Genomic DNA, 27,300 nt, shown 5'->3' with positions numbered 1-27,300 from the left:
GTTAAGTCTCCTATCTGTGTATCTATTTTATAATGCTTACATGTTTTTTTTTTTTTTTCAAAGTTATGGCAGGGCAATTTCTCGAACGGACGTAGGACTGATGTGCATAGATCTGTGCATGCACAAAGTTTGACAGAAAATACTAATAACTAGGTAGTGGAGCTTTAAAATAAATAAATAAATAAATAAATAAATAAATATACTTTTTGACACTCCCAATTTTCAGTGGAATTGCATTTTTTCTATAAATAAAATAACATTTTGCTTGCATGAAACTGTTATAGATTGTTTTGCAAGACTCCATTTGTTTTAGAGCCAATGTAAACATTATTTGGATATGATTTTGTGAATTGAGCCCTAGTTTTGTCTATTGTCCTCCAGCAATGTTATGGTTTTCCTCCTTGGAAACTGGCAAGATGCTTGGCTGATTCCAAGAAGTATAAAAAATTTAACATGGCAGAGGGTTATGTTACTATAGAGAGCAGTTTGTAAAGCCAGGACTTTGACATCCAAATGGAAGGGTCAATTGTTAGCAGATATGAATGTGGTTCATTTCTGGTATAGTTGACCGTTTAGAGAAAGAAAACAAAAGTTTGGAATTCAAATGTATGTATGAAAGTATAGTTGCTCCTCAGTGGAAGTGCAGTACATTCCACAACAAAGAAAGGCATTGCACTTTTTGGGCTGCATTCTCAAAGCAGTTTATTCCAAATGGTTATTAGCAAGAAGAAAAAACTCCAGTTAAAACTAATAAGAAACACATTGTTGACATGCCTGCAAATTCAATGACAGAGTTGTTTGGTACACTTTATTGGATGCTTTTTAACTTTCTGAAAAAAAAAAAGCTTTTTTAAACTAACCTTTTTTAATACCTACAATAATAAGAACAGACTTATTAAGTACCCCTCAGTCAATTAAACTATGTTATTTGTAATTGAAGTGCAGCCTACTGTTGTCTCTACTTTTCTAACTTACCACTTGGTCACATGATAAAGTAAATCTGGGTCTTGTTTTAATAGGGTCTGCAAGCCATGGCATCTTGAGTTTTGATTCTGTCAAAAGGTCACACTAAATCATGCTATGATCTTATTACCCAAAATGTGAAAAGCTGTTTTTTTTTTTTTTTTTATGTGCCTGCACTGTAGAAAAAAACAAACAAACCCTAAGCTGAAATATTGTTTGCTTGTGTTTATCTGTCTTAAAAGATGACAGTGACTGCTTGACAAACAAAACAGGAAAACATCTGTAGTTACTGCTGACATACACAACTTTGTCACAAAAATCCATTTCCAAGCAATGCTATTGCATCACTAGGAGCCCTTGAATTTAAAAAAAAAAAAAAACTCATGCACTGAAGAAAAAGATTATTAAATGTGGAGTTCATCAAGAACTGAAGTTACTAAACACATGGCCTCCTTTAGGTGCTGGCTGGATGTTGAGGCCATTCAGCTGCAATTATATCACGTCTCTGTGGGTGTTGGTTTAATGACATGGGTCCAGCATAGTCCACTCTTGCACTCAACGTGTAAGACAGGGGATCTCCAACACAGCTCTATGTCATATTAATGAAACCCAGTATATGCTAAGAGTGGATCAACTTTCTGCACACTCAAACTATAAGCCACATATGAGCTTGTTACCTACAAAGTGTAGCTTATCAAACTTGTAGTAAAACCTGGAATGGGTGAAACTGCCATGCAATAGGAGCCTTCTTTCCATCCCTGAATGTGTGATTGTCTGCTTGTTTTAAAGCAAAAGTAAAAACATTATAAAGCAGCCGTAAGCATGGTAAATCACAGAAAGCAGTAAACTGCATGTCAACTAGAAGTTCAAAAGTTCAATGTGTTATAGTACTACAGTGGTCCCAGGTGGCTCTATGGGCCAGCAATGAAAGCCTCCTGCTTTATTGTTTTATGAAGAGGTTTCAATGAAGACTCCTGTAAGACCAAAATGGGTTCACTATCTTAACATCAGAAATGAGCAGAATCCTGATGTTTGTGGTTGCTGCTGAATTTGAGCTGTTCACTCCTTTCTCTTTGCTAATTTCTGTGAGAAGAGGCTTCTGTCTAACCATTGTGCAGTGACAGCCTAAATCACTGCAGTTTCTGACAGCACATTTGTGTTGTATACCCCTATTTGTTTGGATACTTTAACACACAGACAAATACTGCTACTACTTCTTATTCTGCAATGTGATTGCGCTGAAAGTCACCGATTGGAGCTCAGTGATATGTGTGCTGGATAGGCTCAGTGATATGTGTGCTGGATAGGCTCAGTGATATGTGTGCTGGATAGGCTCAGTGATATGTGTGCTGGATAGGCTGCTGAGGTCAACTGCACATGGAATGTTGGTCTGACTAGATTGTTATGGAATAATTGAGTTGGTTTTGATTTGATTGTGAACCTTAAACAAGAAGAATCTCTTTTGATGTTAATTTAGGATAAATGTGTTGCGTTTTATAAGAATGGGTCTTTGTGTGTAAATTCAACTGGAAATCACTTTTTACTGATACCTATAAAGAAGCATTATTGATCATGCCTAAAAATAACTACTTCATGCTGTCATTCATTTGAAGAGTAACGTACCTGTAATTTTTCTTTTCATTATTAACATCCTGACAACTCTTTACACTTACAACTTTAAAGTATGTTTCAAAGCGCTTTTCAAAATGGCCACTCTAGTGCACTGATTGTGCAAAAATTATTGCCCACATTGTCAAACGGGTAACACAGCAATAATGATCCATTATGTGGTACGGAACAGAAAAGCCAGGGCACTACTTGTTGTGTTTTTTTTTTTTTTTTTTTAATCGCTCTTCCTGCTGAGATTAAGAGGACAGATCTCAAACCCCAGTGCACTAGAGCCGCCATTTTGAAAATAGCTTTAAAACAGATTTTAAAGTTAGAAGTATAAAAGGTTGTCAGGATGTTAACAATGACAAGAACCAGTAGAGGTATGTTATTAAAACAGTTGTAGCAACACTTTAGGATGTTTAACACTATATTTTTCGGAACACTACTTACTCTTTAAGCCTATTTACATGAGTAGAGCAGACTTTCCAAATGGCTGCACTTTTCCTCTGATGTAGTTCGATTGGAATTTCTCTCTTGGTTGGCTCTAACTGGCTGTGGAAGAACTAATCTATTCATAACGCCATTGGCTATTAACGTAAGAACATATTTATTTTAGCCCACTGGGCAGGCTTCAGAAGCGTTTCTTGCTTCCGCAATATGAAACAAGCATAATAACCTGTCTGGAGAGGCATAATAACCTGTCTGGAGAGGCATAATAATCTGTCTGGAGAGGCATAATAATCTGTCTGGAGAGGCTTTTTCAAGTAGTTTGGTAATAAAACTTTCAGTATTCATTGTAAAACATGAAAGGTGCATTGTACAGTATTTTTGAAAAACAATAGTGAAGTATAGTAAAAGGAAGTCTTCGAAATTACTTAAATATGCAGCTGTGTATTGGACACAGTCTATTACTGATCTCTCCTGTGTGATACTTTAACACTACTGCACAAGAATAATTCAATTTTCATAAAAAATAAGCACAGTTGGCACTGAGAAACTTTAGACCGGAGCAGGAAGATTGGTAGGCAGGGAGACTGAACTATTCTTTCACCACATTAAAATCTTTGTCTGAACTCATGAATAAGTCATATACTGTAGTAACAATGTAGGAATATGAATCTATCTAACTTATACATTGCATAGTCTGTCAAATAGCATAATTATTGTATGAACAACTTCATTGGATCAACAAGATAGTTATGATTACTGATAGTTTGTGATCATTTGCAAGTTTTCCACTGGTGAGTCTAAAGGTTTGAATGCCTACTAGAGGAGGTTTCTTCAGTTGTTCTCAGACAATACAATCAAACCTGTTCAGAACAGCTGCTAAAAGCACTGGGATCAGGTATTTGAGATATGTGATATTTCTATACAGTCTGTTTAACATGGGAAACAAACAATGTGTATATGGGGAATAATTAGAGTGATCACTTTAGACAAGTCCTCCCAGATAAATAAATAAATAAAACTAAATGAAATAATGTGCTCAGTTGTGACTTCGAGGTGTGGATGCAGCTTTTTTAAAATAGGACACAATCACTGAATTGATTTGTGAGCATCCTTGCTTACTTGTTACAATGTAGACATGTGGGGAATTTTAAGCACTTGTCTAATGGTGCATGCCTCACTGGTATCCAGAGACAAACAAACGAACAGCTTACACCCCCTCCCCCTGTTCCCATCCCACTAAGTGCCTGTTGTTGATTGCAGTAGATAGGTATGCAAGGAATGTATAAGGCAGGAAAGACTGTCAGTCGCAACTAGGTTAGGAATCTTCTCAATCTCTTGAATGAGCTCACATAAATGACAAGGACATCATCTTTGTACCACCACCAACCTTTCCACCCCTCCCCTAATAAACTTGCTCGGAATGTGTTCCTACCCAAGATCGGATTAGCATTTCTTTAAAGGGTCTGTTACTTTCTTAACATGTAGGAAATGTATTACCCAAGAACTTAATTAATTGTCTAATGTCAAGGAGTAACAGAGTTCCTGGTGTTTTGAGATTCAAGTAATGAATATGAAGCTTGCATGGGATACATTGCGTTGTGTGTAAGAAAGTGTGCTGGAGGATGTGGTTTAATATCTGAATTCTAGGTATTTGTTACATGTTACTGAACCTTTCTCCAGTTACTGGAGTTTTTGTATTATTTTGTGAGGGAGAATAGTGTAAAACATGAAATGTTTGCTGGAAAGAAACGTTCACTAATTTCATTCTTATAAACAATCTATAAAATATGCATGCTGCAAAATTAGCTCACTGTAGTTGATATATAGTTTATGCATAGTTTACATGTGTAAACATTTGTTGTTGCAAATATTTTCACAGCATGACATCCACAAAATTAAGTTATTTCCTGTTTTACAGTATTATAAAAAAAAAATAACGCTGTAGAATGAATACTGTACTACAAAAATACACAATAGATTTCACTTATATTGTTACTGATGTCAGTCCTATGGTTAGGTTTTATTTGCACCACTGTGGCAGGTAATGATGATAGGTCATAAGAAATGAGCTGTACCGTTTTTTAAATTAGTTACATTCATAAAACTGATCAAACCAATATCTGTATAAGAAGTCTGGGGCTGCCTCGGTCGTGAAGGGCACTATATAATTGAAATGCTGGAATGTAAAACAACTTATTCTATCAGATCTGTACAGCTGTTAGGCACTGTGAAGTAGCCAGTTCACACCCAATTGGACTTAGCAAGACTACTCCTTTTGAAATTTAACCCCTAATTTAGCTATGAGAGTTTCCAACCAGTCTGTAATTGAATCACATGTTGTCTGATAGCAATGTACTAGCTCTTGTATTCTGTACAGTATTTTATTTGTTTTTTATTGTACCTTACACATGAATAATACAGAATTAAATTAGAAAAGGCGATATGTGTCCATATTTATAAGAGGTCATATTTAAAATCCTTTAATTGTTAGGGGTTTTTTTGGTAGTCCGAATTTTATGGAATTTTAATGTAACGTTTTTTCAGAATTCCGGAAGAAATTTTGGGGCTTTCAACAGCAATGTAACCCAAAATATTCTCACAAAAGTAATACAAATCCATTATTTAACAGAAACACACAAGCCTACCAAGGTATACTTGAATTGTTTATTGTTTTGCATACAGTATAAAGGACTCTGCAACATTTGTCTGTTGAATAATAACTCACAGAACTGTGTGTCATAGTGATTAACATATTGCCATGTTGCATGAATCAATTTATTCTTCCAGAAAAAAAAGTTTATATTTTTTCTTTCCTTTTAGTTAAAATTGCATTGTAATGTAACTGTTTCAGTCATCTTATTATGTAATATGCATTTAGTTTTTTTTCTGCAATAAAGTCCACCAACCAACCAGAATGTATATATGTCTACAGTATATATGTGATTAACGCTGACAGCAGTTTGTGTATGAAGTAGTTAATTCATGGTGTTCCCCATCCTATTATGGGGACAGGGTATAAAAGCGCACAAGACATTGCAAATGCTGTATATAGTATATTAGGTCTACCCAAACAAAACAAGGGTTGAGCGTTTCCAATAGTGTACACATTTAGGAGGAGGCCTTTATAGGTTCATGACTTTATTCAGGTAGGAAATTTCCATTAAACAATGAAGGAAAATTTTATATTTTTGTGTCTATTATATGCGCAAGTTGTAACTTGGTTGCCAAGGTATAGAAGACAGTTTCCTTTTAAAGAACATTCTAACACACGCTGAAAAAAAGAAAAATAATAAAAATATGTTTCCTGAAATACAGCATGAAAAAAATAGCATACATACAACAATACTGTATTAGAGCTACATATAAAAGTGGCAAAGGCTCTGAGTATGATGAAAACAAACAGTATATAATTTAATTTGAAAAAACAAACAAAACAAATGATACTTAAAAAATTGTAAAAGTCTACTATATCAATTTGTTAAAAAAAAAAAAAAAATCCATGTTTACTTTTATGGTAAAAAAAAAACTACATCACAGCTTTTTTAATGCATACTCTACTGAAGCTAAAAAAAACACAAAAACAAACAAAAACAAACTACTGGATCAATAAAAATGCATATAAAGAGTGTCATGTCATTCCCCTCATTTTGCTAGAAATGAGTGCTTGTCCCAGATCAAAACAAAACAAGTGTGCAATCAACACCATTCTTGTATCGTTTAAAAGGTTTCCCTTTCTCTCCCATCTTCTACAATTCTGAAATCATTACTTGTTATCCATAACGTTAAGGACCTCATCCAAAATGGAAGGTCCTAGGTCAAGTTCCAGGGACAGCAGGGATCCTGTAATATTTGAGATTGATTTCTCCGAGGCACTTTTTTCTTTTGTAAATTCAAACTGACAGTCATTAAGAAGATTGTCCTCTACCGTTTTGATTTTAAACCAGTCGACGTAATGTCCTGACAAAGTTGTTGAATTATTCACTTTGCCGTTACCATTGGAGTAACAAGGAGCAGACCATTTATAGCCGTTATCACCGGTATGTATTTTACCATTTTCAACCGCCTTGTTTCTCTCTGTTAGTTCGGGCTCTACTGATTTGATTAAAGAGACTGAGGATTGCTTTCTAGGTGTCTGGGGTTCGGGTTTGGGAGGAAACATCACAGCAGAAAAGAAGGGCTTAGTTTTCTCTGGTAAGTCCTTCTTATTTGGCTTCTCTGGAGGGTTAAAAGATAAAAGGGGTTCAGTGTTTGGAGTGAAAGTGACAGTGGAAAGGAGGGGGAGAGTAAGCGCTTGTGATCCACCAATGGCAGGAAGTGAAATGGCATTTTTAAGCACTGGTGAGGGAGTCTCTGAAAAAGTGGCATCTGAGGCGCTGTTCGCCCTTGAAAACTCGTTGTGTCCGATAAACTGAAGAGATCGTGGATCCTCTTGACCAGGCAAAAGGTCATACTTCCCTTGCAGAAATGACATATCTCCAAACGCATCCTGTTCCCCTCCCTTCCCGATGTGAACGGTGTGGCGGAAGTCCCCAAGTGGTGGGCTAATCATATCGGGGGACAAGATATCCCTCAGTTTGCATTTCTTGCCCTTTTTGCTATTGGTTGCCTTGAGATAGATAGGCGTCTTAGCTGGCATCCTTCAGGCCAATTCAGAAAAGTATGCAGAAGACAAAATAGACAAATACTTCAGACCATTGGGTAAATCCTCACATGAAGACCCTCATGGTCAATATTGTTCTCACATTCTTGACCTATGGCACCTCTAGCTTTTTTGTCGTCCATCCAAAACACACTCTGCGGTAGTTGTTCACAGTTGAGAATGTTTACTCCTTGGGAAGGTAATCTTAGAAGGACTCAATCCCATCAAGCTTCTTCATGAATAGGAGGAGGAAACCTGGCTGGAAAAGAAAGAAACATGTTATCATTAACTATCTCTTCATGGTTCACTCAATCATGGTTTTATGAAAACAATTAATAATAAGACTGACGGTTCCATCCTACAGATCAGTTTTATGATGTTGTTTCCCTTCAGTAAGAAGAATGAAAGGAGCCCAGACAGTCAACGTTGGAGTCGGAACTCCTTGGATACAGTTGCTGAGCACTCTTACAGTATTAGTCCCTTCATACTGCAAGTTCATGGAAATGCTACACTTGTCTATGCAAAAAAAATTAACCCATCCCCTGACTAAGAATACCAGAGGCTGTGACTTGCAGACAGAACCTCAGACAGCCTTCCAAAAAATCCAGAAACTATGTCTATTTTTAATCTGTTTACATATAAAGTACTTTTTAAACCAACTATTTCACAAAAGAGTTTTTGAGAGAGCATGTTGGCAGTTTTCTGTGGAAAGTTACCATGAAAAACACCAGCCCATTCAATGAACCCTTGTCTGGAAAGGGAAGGAAAAAGCCACATTGCAGTCTGAATCATTTTTCCAATGACAGGGTTTATCGTGGGCAAGGGTGCCACATAGCATTGACACACTACCCTATTGTACCTCATCCCGACCGAATCATGCTTTTCAGACACTCTCAGTAAGGAAGCAAAAAAAAAAAAAAATAGGACTATTAATTGATGGATTTTGACATATCTTTATTTTTAATGGAAACTTTAGGAATATAATTGTTTTACTAACGTTTGCCTGAAGAGATATACATATCAAATGAGAGGTCTATTTTACAACCATGCCTAAATACCTGGATTTTTAGCAGAGATTTAGATTCTATCAGGTGTATCATTGTATTTCACAAGGACCTGTTTCCCAAAACTACCTTACCAGAGTAGCTTAAAGCACTGGAAACTGCATTTCAACAAAGTTTGCATTACTCAGTAAAACTCATTCGATTACTGGAGACTTTTCATAACAAACCAACAGCAGCTTTAATATTGAAAATACAGGCATTCCAGGCTCAAACAGAATAGGCTTTACTCTGTTGTAGTCCACAAAGGGTTAAAATCTGTAATTCAAAAAGCCTGTATTCCACATACTTGGATTGGGTGTGCTGCTTATTTAGAAAAGCACATAGGGTTTCCTGAAAGTGGCTTACAATTCTTATAATAAACATAGAGAAAGTGAAAAAGTGCAGTGCCCTTATATAGGCATGTTTACTTTCAAAAGTCTTTAACCAGTGACCTCCAGAGATGAACCATCTTGCTTTCAGAGGTGACCTGGTGCGGGAATGCCTGCGCAGCCAAGTCTACCAAATATGTATCTCTATAAAAACATTAACATTCTTTTTACGCTGGGTGACAAGTTGAAGGCTTACACATAACCCTTACATGGCCATTTCTTAAGGAAAGAACCTCCAAAAAGGCTTATTGCTCCCCAATGATTTAACAAAGCGATGTCTGAAACATAGCAGGACACTGTAATTTAGGGTACACACAATCTTATAAACAAAGAACATATTTCAAATATTTAACAGTATTTTTTTTTTTATTATTTAATGTAAAATACCAGAAATTATCATGATTTTTCTGACTTTTATTTATTTATTCTATAACACCATCATACATGCTTAAAGTTGAAATGGAACCACAATTGATGCCACTCATTTAATACCTTTCTTTGCTTGTTGTATATGTTCTGAATAGAAACAGAAACTATCAAAACATACAACAGGGGAATTTAAATGTATTTCACCAAAACCTAAGCAGTTTCTCAGGTTTGATTAACAAAATAATTCCCTTTATATAGAGCCTTCAAACTGCTTTTAACGGCACATTTAGATTGACTGCAATGCAAGTAGGATCGACTGGCACAATTGTACAGTTCTGATAATGGTCTAATTAAATCATGTTAAATAACAGCCATATATCGGAACGGACATTACAATAAGGATACAGTAATACAAGTTGCGGAAAACTAAATGCTAAGTTGCCTGTTTAGTTAACATGGAATGAAATCAGTACAAAATGTCTAAAAAGTATACTAGGGGTTTCTGGTTGGCTGACATATGTAGGTCGCTTCATGCGATACAAATGTCAATATTACGAATACACAGATACTCACTATCCTATAGCTATATTATGTACTGATTTATTGTGTATATACAAGGTCCACAATCACATTACAATGGCTTGTGTTCATAACAATAGTTTTATAATAGTGATATCTCTGTCTTGAATTGACTCTGATTTAAGAGGTGAGTTGGGTATGATTTCTTCAAGCAGGTAATGGCAAGCAAAAAACTATTGTATGGCTGAAATTATGATGGGGTTGTCTGTGATGTGTCGTAGCGAAACTGGAGTTGTGATTGGCTGAAAGGTCCTCAGCAGTCTATAATGCCCTTACTTTCACTTATTAATTAGTGATATCATGGTGTGGTATGGTCACTAGTCTGCCTGCCTTCAATAATAATTTGTATCACTTAAGTGTTTGTTTGAGATCATCATTTAAACCAGTTAAACTGGCATAGCAGCTTTTTTTTGGAAGCATCTTCCTCACTCCACAAATATCCCTGCCGCATGCTGCCACTAAATTTAGACCATGAAAGAGAATGCAAGGCACGTGCAGTGAGGGGCACTGTGAAGGGGGCCTGTTCAGGACACAGTCCAATATAATGGACTATCCCTACTGCAGCCTGTGTTGGACCTGACCCTCTGAACACATTCTCTTTGTACATCTACAGCACACTGTGTATTCTTTCTTAGTGACTGATTATAGTAATCTTGGTAGCTGGTTTTCTAATGTTTACTAGTCATGTAATTGGGATATTTTCAAATGTTGTTTTAGGGGGGTTTTTTTTGCTGTTTTTTTTTTTTTTGGCTACTGCACATCCTTATCATGTTTCAGAATAGTAAAGCATAAATGAGAGATTTCTTAAGTGATAGCAGTTGCAGCTGACACATCTGTTGTTTGCTAAAGCAGTTCCTGAAGGCAGTACTTAACTGTGATTTGCCAGTAACTTAGAACACAACAAAACAAAATGTCCCTGAAGTTGGAATGCAAGACAAACATGTTTTTCGGCAAAATTGCATCAATACAGAAATACTATTTCAACACTTCAGTGATCTATTTGGTCAGTATTAAATTCACAAACATTTATGCCAGTTTTATTACTGGAGAACAAGCACCTGTTCAATTTAAATTTGTTTTGTATAGATGTTACATTTAATTTATGTAAACACTTTGTGAATACTTGTTGGACAACCTCCCTATCCATATATATATATATATATATATATATATATATATATATATATATATATATATATATATATAAAAACAAATAAAACTGAAAACATCACTAATAATAGATGTCATTTCTTTAAAAAAAAAAAAAAAAAACTGTAATCATTTAGCTCCATGTAAAACTAGGAACCTAGGGTCAAGAACAAAGAAGAATTTTTCAAAGCATCAAAGCCTAACATGTATGCTTTAATAAAAGCGGTGTATTCTCTTTGAAGTCCACAAAGCAGAAAGTGCCTTGGTTTTACATGGTACTTGACGTACACCTCTATCAAAGCAGCATTCTCAAAAAGGCCTGCCTGGGTACTGACAGATATAGTACACCCTGGCTTAACTCTGAGCTGAATTTGAGCTGTGACCTTCTGACCGTAAGCCAAGAGTGCTACCTAACCAGATGTCAACACTTTAATTAACTATTGGATCTACGTTTCCACAACTGTAAAGGGAAACCAGAATAAAGTAGTGTTTAATGATTAATGAACATGCTGTTTTTGCGATTGTCAAACAATAGCACTGCAAGATGCAAGGTTGGTCTGACTGAAGACGCAGGGCTCAAAAGAGGAAAAGACGGTATCTATCACCGCCCCCGCAAAAGTTGAATACAATTTCCCTGCAGGAGTACAGAACTTTTTTTTGTGTGTGTGTTGTGGGCACAGTAATAATCGTACATAGAACCGAAGATTGAAACACTGGGAGGATTCAGGGACCATCACTTTATGGTCTGATATCAATGGACCTTTTTTTTACCTTTTTTATTTTTGTAAAATCGAATGTTTTTGAATGGGGTGATAATAAAACAAAACACTGTAAAATATCCTCAGGGATAAAGAAAATGTCACTAGGATTGATTGAGGTCAAAAGATACATCCTTAGGGTGCTGGACTACAGTGTTGAACCAGATCTGGCTGAACATCACATTAATAAATACTGTAGTTGCTGTCTCTGGTTACAGAGTTGTGTCTCCAGAGATACAAAAGATGAGCCTCCACTTTCACACCAACTTTGAGGATGCAATATTTGCTGAAACAGAACTGTAAGTAAAGTAGCACATTAAGTTTGCTAACAGCTTATGAACAGCAATAAAATATACAGATGTCAAGCAGGTGGAAGCATTTTAAATAAATACTTTATAGAACAGGCGTTGGCTTTGGTTCTTTTATGCCTAAACTGTCTGGTGTTTACCCTTCATCCCATAGACACATTTACAGTTTCATTGAAGTAAACAGCTGCATTTTAATCTCAATTGAAGTTTTTTTTTTATTTTGAAAGGAGAAGAGACTGTAAGTGTTCCTTTCATTTTAATAATATTTATGGAGTAATACTTATTTTCAATAATGAAAACACATACTGGAATTAGTCTCAGTCTGATGGCAAAGGGTTTTGTCTGTTTATAGTATAAGGTTTGTCAACACATGTCTTTTGAACCCAACCCGCTATTTAGAGGCCTCTGTTTAAATCTGCACCCTCCGGTCAAACGTGTGGCTTTCTCAGGAGGTGACTCAGTGTTACCCATTATGTGTCATGTAAATGTCATGTCTGTATTTCAATATGGTTCTAAAAACATAGGCTCTCAGTAACTAAAGAGGAAATAGGCATATGTGCTGTTACAAACTGTTTATAGAGTAGGAACTAGGTTAAGCTTATGTAACATGGTGTTCAATGTATTTTTATTTGCATGGTCACAATATTGTTTGACATTTAGTGTCACTTAGATTATTACTATGATTTAGAGTGTATTATGATTGTTTATTTTGTTTATTCACTATTTAATTACTGTGTGATCACGGCATAAAGTGTCTGTGAATATTTCATTTGTTTTCTGTTCCTACCGATGGCACCAGAAGCGTTGATTGAATTAATTTATGCTTAAGGCTTATTTAAAACAACAAACCAGGTTGAAAATGGAGAGGGCAGAAAATAAAGCACCGTGCTTTGTGTCTGTCTGTCTGTCTGTCTGAGAGCTATCAAGCTACCTTTGGTCTTTTGTCTTTTTAATTCTAGTTTTGTTTTTGTAAATCTAACAGGTTGCAGACTTTTTGTGTCACTGATGGCGAGAAAGAGAAAATGCATTAATTATTATATTACTGGATCTTGTTATGTGATCAAAGAGATATTGTCTTTAACTCTTAGAATGTAAGTTCTGATCTATAAAGGTCTTGGGTTAAAGAAAATGGGCTGATATTCTAATGCTGCATGAACTGTATGTTTTAAAGTGAGTATAATTCTGCTTATTGTGAAACTGAGGTTTGCATATTATCTAATGAATAATGTTTAGTAATTTAGAATGTGTTAAAACAAAACTGGAGGTACTTGAATAAATTGTACAATGGACTTGAAAACAAGAATAAACAGAGAGCACAGCATATTTCATTGGTAGCTTCTATTTTAGTCCTTCTTGTATTTTATTTTACCAGTTCTAAGTTTGTGATTTTTAAATGAATATTGTTTGTAAATGGAAAGATGGCCACTGTCCCATCATGGTTGTGCACTGTTTAATTGATGATTCAGGAGGGAGGTCATTTGGGCTAAATTGTATCCCTGGTGTCCTGAGGTGTGTATTGAGTGCTGCTACCTGTTGGGGAGCAATAGTTGTTCCATTTACCATCCTCTGTACAAGAGGGTTTGGTGGTGATTGGCTGGTCATGTAGGCAACAGCTTAGACAGCTTGAAATGACACACTTCATGTAAGGGGGAGCTGGTGGTGCTGTGCTTGGCTACCTAGGGCCATTCCAGCTTGGGTGTCCCCTCAGGATATCCAGACCCTAGCCGTTGTGGGTACTGATTGGTGCTTTTTTAAATGTACTAATTTAAAGGACTGTTACTATTCATTGCTAGTGGTTGTTGCTACCTATTTGAAACACAATGTGGTGTTAATGACTATTGATATCTATTGAAATGTTATTTGATGTGATTTAATGAGTATTGACATCTATTGAATTACTATTATTCAAAGTTCCTAATGATTACCTTGTTTCTGTGTATAGTTGCTGAGAAACACTTCCTGTTAGAACTGGCTTACTTTTTAAATATTATTGAACTGTGACAAAAATGAATAATTTTTCATTTTTAACAAACTTTTGGGCATGGTAAACTCTTTTCTGGGTGTCCATCTGCTATTCCAAATAAAATAACCTGTGTGTGGTATTACTTTATTCTGGTTTTCCTTTATAGTTGTGTGTAATTAAGTTGACATTCTAGAGGATCTCTCACCTCCATATAAAAACTAAAGAGTGTGGCGTAGTCAGGACTGCAATTATTACCTGCTGTTAACCGTAATATTAATGATGGCATTTAAAAGTCAAGTTTATTTTCCTTTGGTAGCATGGCGGGTTCCACTTTGTATCCTACTTTTTTTTCCAGACATTGAAACCTACCATTTTTACTTTTTTACATTTTGCATGCTGAAGTAACACCTAGTTACTCTATTTTCGTTTCTCTATTCCTTTGCAACTGCTTGCATACACTGTATTATGGAGTACCCTTGAAATCATTATATTCTAGGACTAAAGAATGGAGAAGCCACTTGTGGCTCTCAAAGTGGCATTAGAGTAAAGGACCTTGTTTCAATCAATTCTCTTCTTACCATAATTATTGAATTGAATGTGCTATGTTTTCAAGTATAAAAACCTGGTTTGTCCAAATAGACAAGGTACAGTTCTGGTCTGTATCCTCAACCAAGGATAAAATATAATGCAGAGGTTCATAAAAACATCCTCAGAAATTGCTTTCCAATTTATATAGACATTTGTGGTCCATCCAATCAGGTGTCAGAACTGTGAAAAAGTATGTTGCCATGACTTTCATTCACAGTATTAGTAGCATGTTCTGGTGGCATATGTCCATGCAAAATTTCATTGGATTTTGGCTTGTGGTTCCCATTAGCCCAGCCAAATATAGCCAGATTCACTTTACATTTCACAGGTAAGATTATAATTAGGCACCTGGTGAAAGGTCCTTGGCTGGACTGACCCCCGAGAGTCACAGGGGAGTGCCACAGATTCTTGTTTGCTGCAAAAAACAAATTCCTGATGGCACACAGTGCTGGGTACATTCCAGTTTACTAAAGTCCTCAGCTGCTGTCAGAGACATCTGCAGTAACTGACTAGTGATCACTACTGCAACATTTCTTTCACTAGTGTGTAATGCGTTGGTCCTCCCATTAACTGTTTTTTTTTTTTTTTTTTTTTAATTATTTGAAATAGTCAGAGGTTCAAGTAATATTTGGACTGATTCATTTTTTTATAGAACATTTGGGCTACCAAGGCACCCATTGGGATAACAAGTTTTGTTGAGTCTTTAAAGTGGGTGAATACTAACAATTCCAGACCCTTGTGAGAACGCCTCCTAAACTCAGTTATCAGTTCAAGCTTCTTCTGAAATTTTCCTAGCACCTTGCTGTGACCCCTTGTATGATTGGTAAACTTCCATAACTGCATCTGTTTCTCCATACAGGCTGTCCTTTTAAGTTTGCTTTTCATGTCTACACAAGCAATTCAATTATTATTATTATTATTATTATTATTATTATTATTATTATTATTATTATTATTATTATTATTTGTATTATTATTACCAGTTGTTTAGAAATTCCTAATACAGAAACTGTATTTGGGTCATGTTATTAATAAGCATGGTGCAACACTGTGTGTTCCATACAACTCTATGAAACATTATAGTTGTTGTACTAACATGAGGTACTTGACATTATTACTTTCACTTAGATGAAAATTCATAGCAGAGGAATCATTCTTACATTCTGTTTTAACAAGTACTTCATTATCTCTTGTTAAAACCCATGCAGCAATAAGTATTAGAAAAAAAAAACATAATACAGAAGTTATTTCTACTCCTAGGAACGCTGGTGATAAATCTATAAGCTTCTCACCTTATCTTCCTGGCTCAGAACTGCCTGCAGTCCTACAGAGAAGCTGTGCAAAGCCTGGCAGTTTCATGTTTAAGAGATTGTGCTATGCCAGTGTACAGTACAGCAGCATGTGTTTCAGACAAAACCATGAGCTCAACTGAAATGAAAATGGTTAGTAGAGGACAGCTGATTAAGTTTTCCTTCAGACTCACCGGTAGACAGAAGCATCCAACACCTGTGTCAGTCTGTCAATCCTGAATCCAGTAAGCAAACACAATTTAAATTCTCTTCTTTTAAAATAAAGCATCCAGTTCTTTCAAGAGAGGGGGGATGGGTGTTGAAGTTTGAATAAAACAAGCACAAAGTAGCCCTTTATATGCAACAGGTACGTCTTTAAGTCCTTCTCTTCACAAATGGTGTGATGTGGGAACTGTTAATAAAACCTGGTCGCTTTTGATAAATTGAGCTCAGTGAAGCCACAGGGCAGAAGGCAGACACACTACAGGCAGTACAGTGCTGTGGGCCGGCCTCTATCCTCTCTCTCTCCCTCTCTCTCTCTCTCTCTCTCTCTCTCTCTCTCTGAGATGAGAGAATCAACTCTATTTAAATCCTGGCAGACAAGATCAGTGGAACTCTCAAACAGAAAAAGCTGTGTGTGCTTGGTCGGCCAGACGCGACACATTGGGTATTTTTGGACCTATGCAGAAGCAAGCTGTTTCCTTTTATTCTCTTCAAATTAGTGGTTAAACGGAATGGGATGAGGAACTTTTAAAAGTTAAGTACACCCATACGCCATTCATGTCCTTTGCAAAACAAGAACATATAAGAACCTAATGTACTTTGTTTCTCACCCATGACTACTTCTGGTGCATTAAAAAAAGAAAGAAAAAAGACAAACAAAGTAGGTGTGACGTTATTTCAACTTTATGACCTGCTATTGACCCTAACCTGGAATGGGCAAACATGTCAAGTCTTAAGAGTTTCACACTTCAAGTGTGAGTGAATTGGGTGCGTATGACACACTGGTGGGAAAGCTGATCCTCATCCTCATTAGAGCCAATCCTTATCAACAGATTTTCAATGCAATCGTAATTCAACAGCACTGCACTGGCAACGCAATGGTCCTGTATTATGAAGCAATGGCAGCACAAGGGGTGTAGTCCTAAATCTGAAGATACCTGAACACCACTAAAATATTCTTAAACAAAAATGATTATACAAATTCACATTTTATTTGTATACTGAATTTCTAGTAACACAGATAACAAGTAATGCATTGATCTAATTTCCACAAAGTGTCTTTCTCCATTTTGTCAGAATGCTTTACTTTAATTCAGTGTCTGTGTGTCAGTTGCTTCATTTGCGTTTGGGTCCGTGGTCGTAGGTGATGCACTGTTGCTGTCATCTTCATCAGCATTTTTAGCCTTCTTAAAGAAGTAGTTTGCAATAGAAGAAGTTCCTAATGCTGTTTTCATTGGATTACTGACTGAATCAGACGATTGTGCGGGAGATGTAACTCATGTGACTTGGCGTGCCTTTTATGCGACTTTAAGCTCGACTACACCACTGCAATGGTACCTCAATAGTATTTCCAATTATGTACTGGTAATCGATAATGCTGTAGCATTATCAGGACCACTGTCCAAAAAAAGATTTTATCATGGCATTTCAGTTAGTGCTCTGGCCTGGTAACAGTTAAAGTTGGGTTTATTCGGACTAAAGCATTGGTATTATAATGGTATCTCAACAGTATTTTTTAAACAGTATATTTTTCCTTGTAATCTACATGGACATCATACACAGTTCTTACTTGTATTATTAAATATGCTTCATGGCTAATATATAACCACATGCTGCTTGCAATGGCATTGACTGTTTGCAGAGCTTTAAAAAACATGATGCATCTCAATATATAATGTGAAGATGCATTTATAATGGAAAAATCCTTAAACACCATGACAGTCCTCATACCTTGCAAATGTCTGGGCTCCACTAACCTACACATACAGCCCTACTTTTTCATTGCAGTAGCTTGTTTCTTTTTTTGTTGGTTATAAACAATTTAAACTGTTCGATAACATGAACTGTATTTTTCAAATAGAAAAATGCAAAAGGTTTTACAGCACACGGCAACAAAAGTTGCAGAGAAAACTTGGTTACATTATTTCATAGTTAGACCACTGCAAAGTAATGTAATTCTGGTTGTGCTGCTTTTGAAGTGAGGGCAACCAAGAGCATACTTTTTAGCAAAAGCAGATGTTTACTCTGCAGAAATAGCAAACATTTCTGCTACTGGGTAGCTTGGTACTGTAGATAACAGACAATACCATTTGCCACAGTGGGTTATAGGTTTATTTGTTGTTGGTGTTTTAAAGAGGACACCCCTCCTGATACATAGTTTTTCACAGTACTCTTTTGTACAATATTTTAGTCTTACACAGTGTTTTGCAGTACTCTTTTACACAGTCTTTTACAGTACTCTTCCACACAGTCTTTTGCAGTACTCTTTTACACAATCCTTTACAATACTTTTACACAGTATTTTAGTACTTTTACACAGTATTTTACAGTACTCTTTTACACAGTGTTTTGCAGTACTCTTTTACACCATTTTTTACAGTACTCTTTTATAAAGTCTTTTACAGTAGTTTTACACAGTATTTTGCAATATTCTTTTATAGTCTTTTGCAGTACTCTTTTACAGTCTTTTACACAGTATTTTACATAGTCTTTTGCAATACTCTTTTACAGTCTTTTACACCGTCTTTTGCAGTACTCTTTTACACAGTCTTTTGCAGTACTCTTTTACATAGTCTTTTACAGTACTCTTTTCCACTGTATTTTACACAGTCTTTTACAGTACTCTTTTACAGTTCTCTTTTAAAGCCCTTTACAGTCTCTTTTACAGTCTTTTACAGTTCTCTTTTTCACAGACTTTTGCAGTACTCTTTTACAGTACCCTTTATAGTATTCTTTTATAGTGCTGTTTTACAGCACTCTTTTCCAGGTTTGTTAAGCCAGTTATTACAGGATGCAATCTGTTTTGACGCCAGTGTAAAAATAGAAACTATTAACTAGGGTGGTAATTACAGATAGTACAGTACTCAAGTTTAGTTTGTCATAGCGTGAAATGAAATATGACTGTATGTTCTTAACTGCTGGGTTCTGTCATCAAAACAGAAATGTGGAACTGAGAAAATATGGAAAATTCCACATTTTAGATGGAGGTCTGAGAATAGTAAGTAGACATGGATGTAGATCTAGATTAAGAGTTTTGACAATTCAGTTATTTAATTGTATATATAAAGAAGAAGAAAAAAGAATACAAGTGATTAGCTTGCTCTTAAGAATGTCGGGAATTCGTATTTTCTATTTCTGGAGCTCTTGTATAAACAGGAGGTTTATTTAACCCTTTTAGCTGTTATATAGTGTTGGTTGCTGCTCCTGGCAAAAGGCTGCCACTGTGAATTAGCAGCTGTTTACAGATGCAGATCAACAATGAATGTCCAGGAAACACCTTCATAGGCTGCAGCTTTTGGCTTGGAGACCACCACAGAAGACCAAAATACAGACATTTCTTACAGTTCATGGGGCCAAAAGCTGTCATTTTGGTTTCTACCTGCTGAAATTAAAAATCAGTGCTAGATAGAACAGCAAATGTACTTTGCTTTAAGCAGGAAACAGTTAGTGGATTTTTTTTTCTTCAGCTTAAAGAGATTATTAATAACATGTGATTTAATTGAAATTCATTGTAAACACCCCACAACTCTGATTGACTTAAAGTAAGAACAGTAAACTGCAACATCGCTCATTGCACTGGTTTGACATAAGACGAGCAATGGTTGTTTCTGTAAGACATTGCTCTGTCTTTATTCTATCTCCAACCCCCTCAAAACCTTTATGTTTAAAATGTTTATCTTTTTATACATGTATATAATTGTTAAAAAAAACACACATAAAACAATTCAAACAGATGCAGAGATAATGCAAATTAGCTAACAACATATCATAATATTTAATGCAGTTTGAACAAACACTGTAAAGCCATACAATAACAATTGTGTTATGCAAATGTAACAGTAACAGCTTATTTCTTTAGATTTCCAGACTTTTGAGGTTCTGAGTATTAACTCCTTAAATCAATGATCATGTATAAAGTGATTCAGTAGTAATTTCTCTATACTTTCACATTATAAATGATAAAATGTGTGAATAATGTGCCACCGTACATTTGTAACAGCATGCCCAGGACACTGTGTTAAATAAATACATGAAAGCATGTTACATGAGATACAGGAGACATGATGCAAATGGTGTTTTCTTATCAGTAGGAGAGTCATTCAACATCAGGGTGCCCCCCTATCTTATCAGTAAGAGAGGCATTCAACAGCAGGGTGCTCCCCTTTCTTTTCAGTAGGAGAAGCGTTCAGTGGCATGGTGCCCCTCCCCTTCTTATCAATGGGAGAGGCGTTCAATGGCAGGGTCCCCCCCTTTCTTATCAGTAGGAGAGGCGTTCAATGGCAGGGTGCCCCCCTATCCTATCAGTAGGAGAGGCGTTCAAAGGGAGGGTGCCCCCCTATCTTATCAATAGGAGAGGCGTTCAACAACAGGGTGCCCCCTTTCTTATCAGTAGGAGAGGCTTTCAATGGCAGGGTGCCCCCGTTTCTTATTAGTAGGAGAGGCGTTCAATGGCAGGGTGCCCCAGTTTCTTATCATGGGAGAGGCATTGAATGGCAGGGTGTCCCCCTTTCTTATTAGTAGGAGAGGCGTTCAATGGCAGGGTGCCACATTTCTAATAACATCTCACTGTCCTTTGAAACAACTCACCACAACCCTTAATTCCATTTTGCTTCTAATGTTAAATCATAATACTGGGACTAAAATAAATTACTTAATTACATCTATCATCATAAGTACATGTTTAATTGGGCGCAGTAGTAACAGAAAATACAATGGTTCTTCACAAGTAACAAAATAATAACGTCAAAAATAATAAAGTCATGAATCAAGACTTAAACAGCTTCACTCAGTCATTGAATGTATAATTTTTAGGTTTTGGTTTCTTATTTTATATTGAGGCATTGTGAAAGCATCTGAAGGGCTATATTTGCAGAATTAACAGTTACATTTAGACTTAACTTTTGCGGTTAACAAAATTAGAGTAAGTTATCATAACAATTTATTTAAAGATAATATTTAAATAATGTAGATGTCAGTTATAAATGCTCTTAATGGGTTAATGGGAGATAAATGTCATAATGCAGCATTGAGACATTTTTCAGTTTACATGTATTTACTGTTTTAATGTATGTTGTTTATTTGTTAAGTTTGTCAAAAAAAGCAAGTATCAATAATAATACAGAACAAATGCTGCCTTATGTTTTCATAGAAAAACAAACAATGCTTTTTAAAATTATTAATGATGGCTTGCCTGTAATTGATGATCCCATTAGCTACTGTATCTGTTATCCTCAGGTTATGGAAGTTGGTTCCATTTATTTCTGTGAGAATCGCTATTACAATACCTTCTTCTATGGGGCCACAATGCAACCCCACTGGTTTGAAAGAAACACCCCTTTCCATCACACACCTTTTGCTTGGCAGCACTGACACAGATTAACTGGGACTACTTTTAATATTGACAATTAATAACATCTCCAGGGATGTTTTCCAAAATGTACACTTTTGTATGGATATGAGTCATTCATAGTGAGTAACAATAATCTTGATATTTCTGTCATTTGGGCTTGCCAGTTAAATGAGAATCAGTGTAACAGCACTTTATATCTTTGGTGTGCTAACACCTGGAGTCAGTCCAAATCTCTGCAGACAAAATTTCAGTTTTCCTGCATTATTTGTGCTGGTGAGGATTTATTTAGTTTTTTGTGTGCTACCGTGAATTACGGTAGTAAATCAAATTCTACTTGAAAATTTGAATATAAGCTGAAGTAATATTACGTCACAATAAATTAAGTCTGTATAGGTTTTTATTTAAATGTTCTTAAAAAGGTGGATCTGTTAAAAAGTTACAGAGCACATGTAGAGCACCCTGCATCCACTGGTGTAAACGGAATATTACTGCACTGCTATTAGTGTGTAGACCATAAAGCTGATGAAATCCATGCTAAGCCATCATGAATGCACAGGATAGATGTGAGGCATTGTAAACTTGCTAATCCTTGTAGAATTCACAATGGTGCCTTTTTACAAGGTTACAAGGGTTTAACTCATTTCGTTAAAGAAATCCATGACATGGTTTGCAGGTTGGATTCCAGATGGTCCTCAGTGTTTACACAGCAGTGAGTATATATTTATACTGTGTTAAAGTGCTGAAGAGGCAGAGAGAGAGAGAGAGAGAGAGAGAGAGAGAGAGAGAGAGAGAGAGAGAGAGAGAGAGAGAGCCCTGCTCCTGTTACAGACGCTCAGGCAGATCAGTTACACTAAACAAATCCTCAGTACAGGGTTAAAAACAGTTTCCAGAATCCTAAGGCTTTACAAGAACCAGAGGAATGCACTTGGATATAGTTCATTTTAATAACCCCATTCTCTTCATTACATCTGAGGCTGAGATAAAGACAGAGGCTCAGAGTTAACCATTACGTGGTCTTGCTGTATCTGATTACATTGATCATTTACTTAGAATCTCCATAAAAATTTGTTTTAATCAGCAGGCAGCTAATAAATATTTTGTAATGTAATGTGTTTAATACCCAATACAATTGTGGAATGTGAGTGCAGGAAGTCAGAGCAAATATCTGTTTCTAACAGCAAAGTCCGTGCTTAACATACCAAATCTCCTGCCTTTCTGCGGGCAAGACCTCTGCTTGTTAACAAAACAAGTCAAATGACAAATGACAAATGTACAGTGCCTATAGAAAGTCTATACTGCCTTTCAAAATTTTCATCTTGTGTTGCCTTATAGCCTGGAATTAAAATGCATTAAATTTTTTTTTTTTTCAATGATCTACACATCCTTCCCCACAACTTCCAAGTGAAAAAAATATTCTAGAAATTTGTAGAAAATTAATTAAAAATAAAAACTGAAATAGCTTGGTTGGATAAATGTCCACCTCCCCCCTCCCCTTGTAATAGCAATCCTAAATTAGCTCAGGTGTAACCAATCGCCTCCAAAATCACACACCATGTTAAGTTGCCTATGTTAAATTGCAGTGATTCACATGATTTCAGGATAAAGTGAGCAGTTACTGTAGGTTCCCTCTGCTGGGTAGTGCTTTTCAAAGCAAAGACTCAACCAAGGCGCTTTCAAAAGAACTCCGGGACAAAGTTGTTGAAAGGCACAGATCAGGGGATGGGTATAAACAATTATCAAAGGCCTTGAATATCCCTTGGAGCACGGTCAAGATGATTATTAAGAAGTGGAAGGTGTATGGCACCACCAAGACCCTGCCTAGATCAGGCTGTCCCTCCAAACTGGATGACCGAGCAAGAAGGAGACTGATCAGAGAGGCTACCAAGAGGCCAGTGGCAACTTTGCAAGAGCTACAGGGTTTTATGGCCAAGACTGGTCAAAGTGTGCATGTGACAACAATATCCCAAGCACTCCACAAATCTGGCCTATATGGTAGGGGGCAAGAAGGAAGCCATTACTCAAGAAAGCCCACCTTGAATCCCGTTTGAAGTATGCAGAAAAACAGTCAAGAGATTCTGTAGTCATGTGGCAAAAAATCTTGTGGTCTGACGAAACTAAACTTTTTGGCCTAAATGCAAATTATTATGTTTGGCGCAAACCCAACATAGTGCATCACCCAAAGAACACCATCCCTACTTTGAAGCATGGTGGTGGCAGCATCATGTAATGGGGATGTTTCTCATTGGCAGGGACTGGGGCACTTGTCAGGATAGAAGGAAAAATGAATGGGGCAAAGTACAGAGAATTCCGTGAGGAAAACTGGCTGTCCTCTGCAAGAAAGCTGAAACTGGGACTGAAGTTCACCTTTCAGCATGACAATGACCCAAAGCATACAGCCAAAGCTACATTGGAGTGGCTAAGGAACAAAAAGGTAAATGTCCTTGAGTGGCCCAGTCAGAGCCCCGATCTAAATCCAATCGAAAATGTGTGGCATGACTTGAAGTTTGCTGGTCATCAACGCTGCCCAAGCAACTTGACAGAGCTTGAACAGTTTTGTAGAATGGTCAAATATTGCCAAATCTAGGTGTGCAAAGTTGGTAGAGACCTATGCCATCAGATTCACAGCTGTAATTGCTGCCAAAGGTGTTTCACGGAGTATTAACTCAGCGGGGTGGAGACTTATCCAATTATGATCTTTCAGTTTTGTATTTTATATATATATACACACAGTGGCTTGCAAAAGTATTCAGACCCCTGACCAATTCTCTCATATTACTGAATTACAAATGGTACACTGAAATTTCGTTCTGTTTGATATTTTATTTTTAAACACTAAAACTCAGAATCAATTATTGTAAGGTGACATTGGTTTTATGTTGGGAAATATTTTTAAGAAAAATAAAAAACTGAAATATCTTGCTTGCATAAGTATTCAACCCCTGTGCTGTGGAAGCTCCCAGTTTGCACCGATGAAAGAAATTGCCCTAACGAGGACACAATTACCTTACCATTGGCCTCCACCTGTGAACCATTAAAGTTGCTGTCATATTTTCTGGATAAAAACCCCACTGTAGAAGGATCATTGGTAAGGCTGTGAATCTGAAGGAAAATGAAGACCAAAGAGCATTCTACAGAAGTTAGAGATAAAGTAATACAAATGCATAGATTAGGGAAAGGGTACAAAATAATATCCAAGTGTTTGGATATCCCAATGAGCACAGATGGATCAATAATCAGGAAGTGGAAGCTGCATCACACCACCCAGGCACTGCCAAGAAAAGGCCGTCCCTCAAAACTCAGAGCTCGCACAAGAAGGAGACTTGTGAGAGAAGCCACAGAGAGGCCAACAATCACTTTGAAGGAGCTACAGAGTTCAATGGCTAGGAGTGGAGTAATGATGCACCAGTCAACCATATTGTGCATAACACTGGCCTGTATGGGAGGGTGGTAATAAAGAAGCCGTTACTCAAAAAGTACCATCTGAAAGCACATCTGGAGTTTGCCAGAAAGCATGAGAGTGACCCAGCTGCGATGTGGGAAAAGGTTTTGTGGTCAGATGAGACCAAGATAGAGAATCTGCTTCAGTCCGCTAAAAAACTGAAGCTTGGGGAAATTTACCTTTCAGCAAGAATGCTTTTTTTTCAAAAAAAATGATCCCAAGCACAAGGCCAAAGCAACATTGGAGTGGCTCAAGAACAAAAAGGTGAATGTCCTACAGAGGCCCATCAAAGTCCTGATCTTAATCCCATTGTGAATCTGTGGCACTATTTGAAAATTGCGGTCCACAAGCATCGTCCAACCTGGAGCAAATCTGCCAAGAAGAAGGGGCCAAAATCACTCCGACAATGTGTTTAAAGCTGGTACATACTTACCCCAAAAGACTTAAAGCTGTTATTGCAGCGAAAGGTGGCTCTACCAAATATTAATGTGTGGGGGTTGAATACTTATGCAAGCAAGATTTGTCAGTTTTTAATTTTTCTTAAAAATATTTCCCAACATAAAACCAATGTCACCTTACAATAATTGATTTTGAGTTTAAGTGTTTTAATAAAAAATATCGAACAGAACGAAATTTCAGTGTACCATTTGTAATTCAGTAATACGAGAGAATTGGTCAGGGGTCTGAATACTTTTGCAAGGCACTGTATATATATATATATATATATTTCTTTTTTTTTCAACAAAAAAACTTTTTCCCCCCTTAACAGTGTGGTGTATGATGTGTAGATAAGTGGAAAATGTAAAAAAAAGTTCAAGGGGGTGTAGACTTTCTATAGGCACTGTATAAATGTAATGCATAGATGTCGTTTTTGATGCTTTCAATCTACATCTCAAATGACGTGGCTCCATCTCTGTTCCTATCGTCTAGTAAAGTTTCTTTCTGATCAACATTTATCATCAGTAATCTTACTTGCGAGGGCCATAACCAGTCTGTTTACAGATGCAGGCGACATGTAAAGCGAAAGTGACGGTCAGCTAGCTTTTAGCTGTGCCAGATTTGAAGATATTATCAAACCTTCTGTAGTTATTTTGTTTTCCCACAGAACATGGGTGGAGTACAGCAGGGTGGAGTGTAGTTAAAACATCCAGTAACATGCTTAATACTTGGTTGAATTTTGTCTGCCTTTATTATATCCATAGTTTCAATTGCTTGAATAAAATGGCCTGCCTTATCAGAAGCATTCAGATGTAGCAACTTTGGTCGCCAAAATATTAGAGAAAGTTATTTAATTACAATTAATTTAATTTGGCAGTGGTATAGTTTGAAACTGTTAATGTTGGAGTCCACCTTTCCCAGAAAAAAATAATATTTCTAATACTGGTACACATTTTTTTAATATTAACTGGCATGTGTAAATGCCCTGGCATGGCCTAGAAGTGGAATCCAGCTGAGAGGCATTGCTGACTCAGAGAGGCAAAAACACAGGCATTTTTCAATTGAAAAAAAGCGTGTGTGTGTATATATATATATATAAACAGTACTGTGCAAAAGTTTTAGGCAGGTGTGAAAAAATGCTGTAAAGTAAGAATGCTTTCAAAAATAGATATGTTCATAGATTATATTTATCAATTAACTAAATGCAAAGTGAGTGAACAGAAGAAAAATCTAAATCAAATCCATATTTGGTGTGACCACACTTTGCCTTCAAAACAACATCAATTCTTCTAGGTACACTTGCATAAAGTCAGGGATTTTGTAGGCATATAGTCAGGTGTATGATTAAACAATTATACCAAACAGGAGCTAATGATCATCAATTCAATATATAGGTTGAAACACAATCGTTAACTGAAACAGAAACAGCTGTGTAGGAGGAATAAAACTGGGTGAGGAACAGCCAAACTCAGCTAACAAGGTGAGGTTGCTAAAGAAAGTTTACAGTCAAAAGTCATACACCATGGCAAGACTGAGCACAGCAACAAGAAACACGGTAGTTATACTGCATCAGCAAGGTCTCTCCCAGGCAGAAATTTCAAGGCAGACAGGGGTTTCCAGATGTGCTGTCCAAGCTCTTTTGAAGAAGCACAAAAAAACGGGCAACGTTGAGGACCGTAGACGCAGTGGTCGGCCAAGGAAACTTACTGCAGCAGATGAAAAACACATCATGCTTACTTCCCTTCTTAATCGG

The 27,300-nt window shown here is 36.6% G+C and overlaps 1 protein-coding gene and 1 long non-coding RNA gene across 2 annotated transcripts in view; one reads left to right on the top strand and one right to left on the bottom strand.

Moving 5' to 3' along the window:
• Positions 1–6,504: 6,504 nt before the first annotated feature.
• Positions 6,505–16,646, bottom strand: cdc42ep3 (CDC42 effector protein (Rho GTPase binding) 3). Its single transcript, XM_041249932.1, has 2 exons — positions 16,293–16,646; positions 6,505–7,922 (listed from the first exon to the last, which is right to left on the bottom strand). Exon 2 carries the CDS (start codon positions 7,658–7,660, stop codon positions 6,788–6,790), a length of 873 nt encoding a protein of 290 aa, XP_041105866.1. The 5' UTR covers positions 7,661–7,922; positions 16,293–16,646; the 3' UTR covers positions 6,505–6,787.
• Positions 11,387–27,300, top strand: part of LOC121315659 — a 66,704-nt gene continuing 50,790 nt past the window's right edge. Inside the window, exon 1 of the long non-coding RNA XR_005950299.1 lies at positions 11,387–12,249. This is a non-coding gene — a long non-coding RNA (uncharacterized LOC121315659). The remainder of the gene's footprint in view (positions 12,250–27,300) is intronic.

Source organism: Polyodon spathula, chromosome 5, assembly GCF_017654505.1.
Source record: "Polyodon spathula isolate WHYD16114869_AA chromosome 5, ASM1765450v1, whole genome shotgun sequence".
NCBI lineage: Eukaryota > Metazoa > Chordata > Actinopteri > Acipenseriformes > Polyodontidae > Polyodon > Polyodon spathula.
Note: the sequence above shows the minus strand (reverse complement) of the source record. Positions and strands in the feature narration are given on the sequence as shown.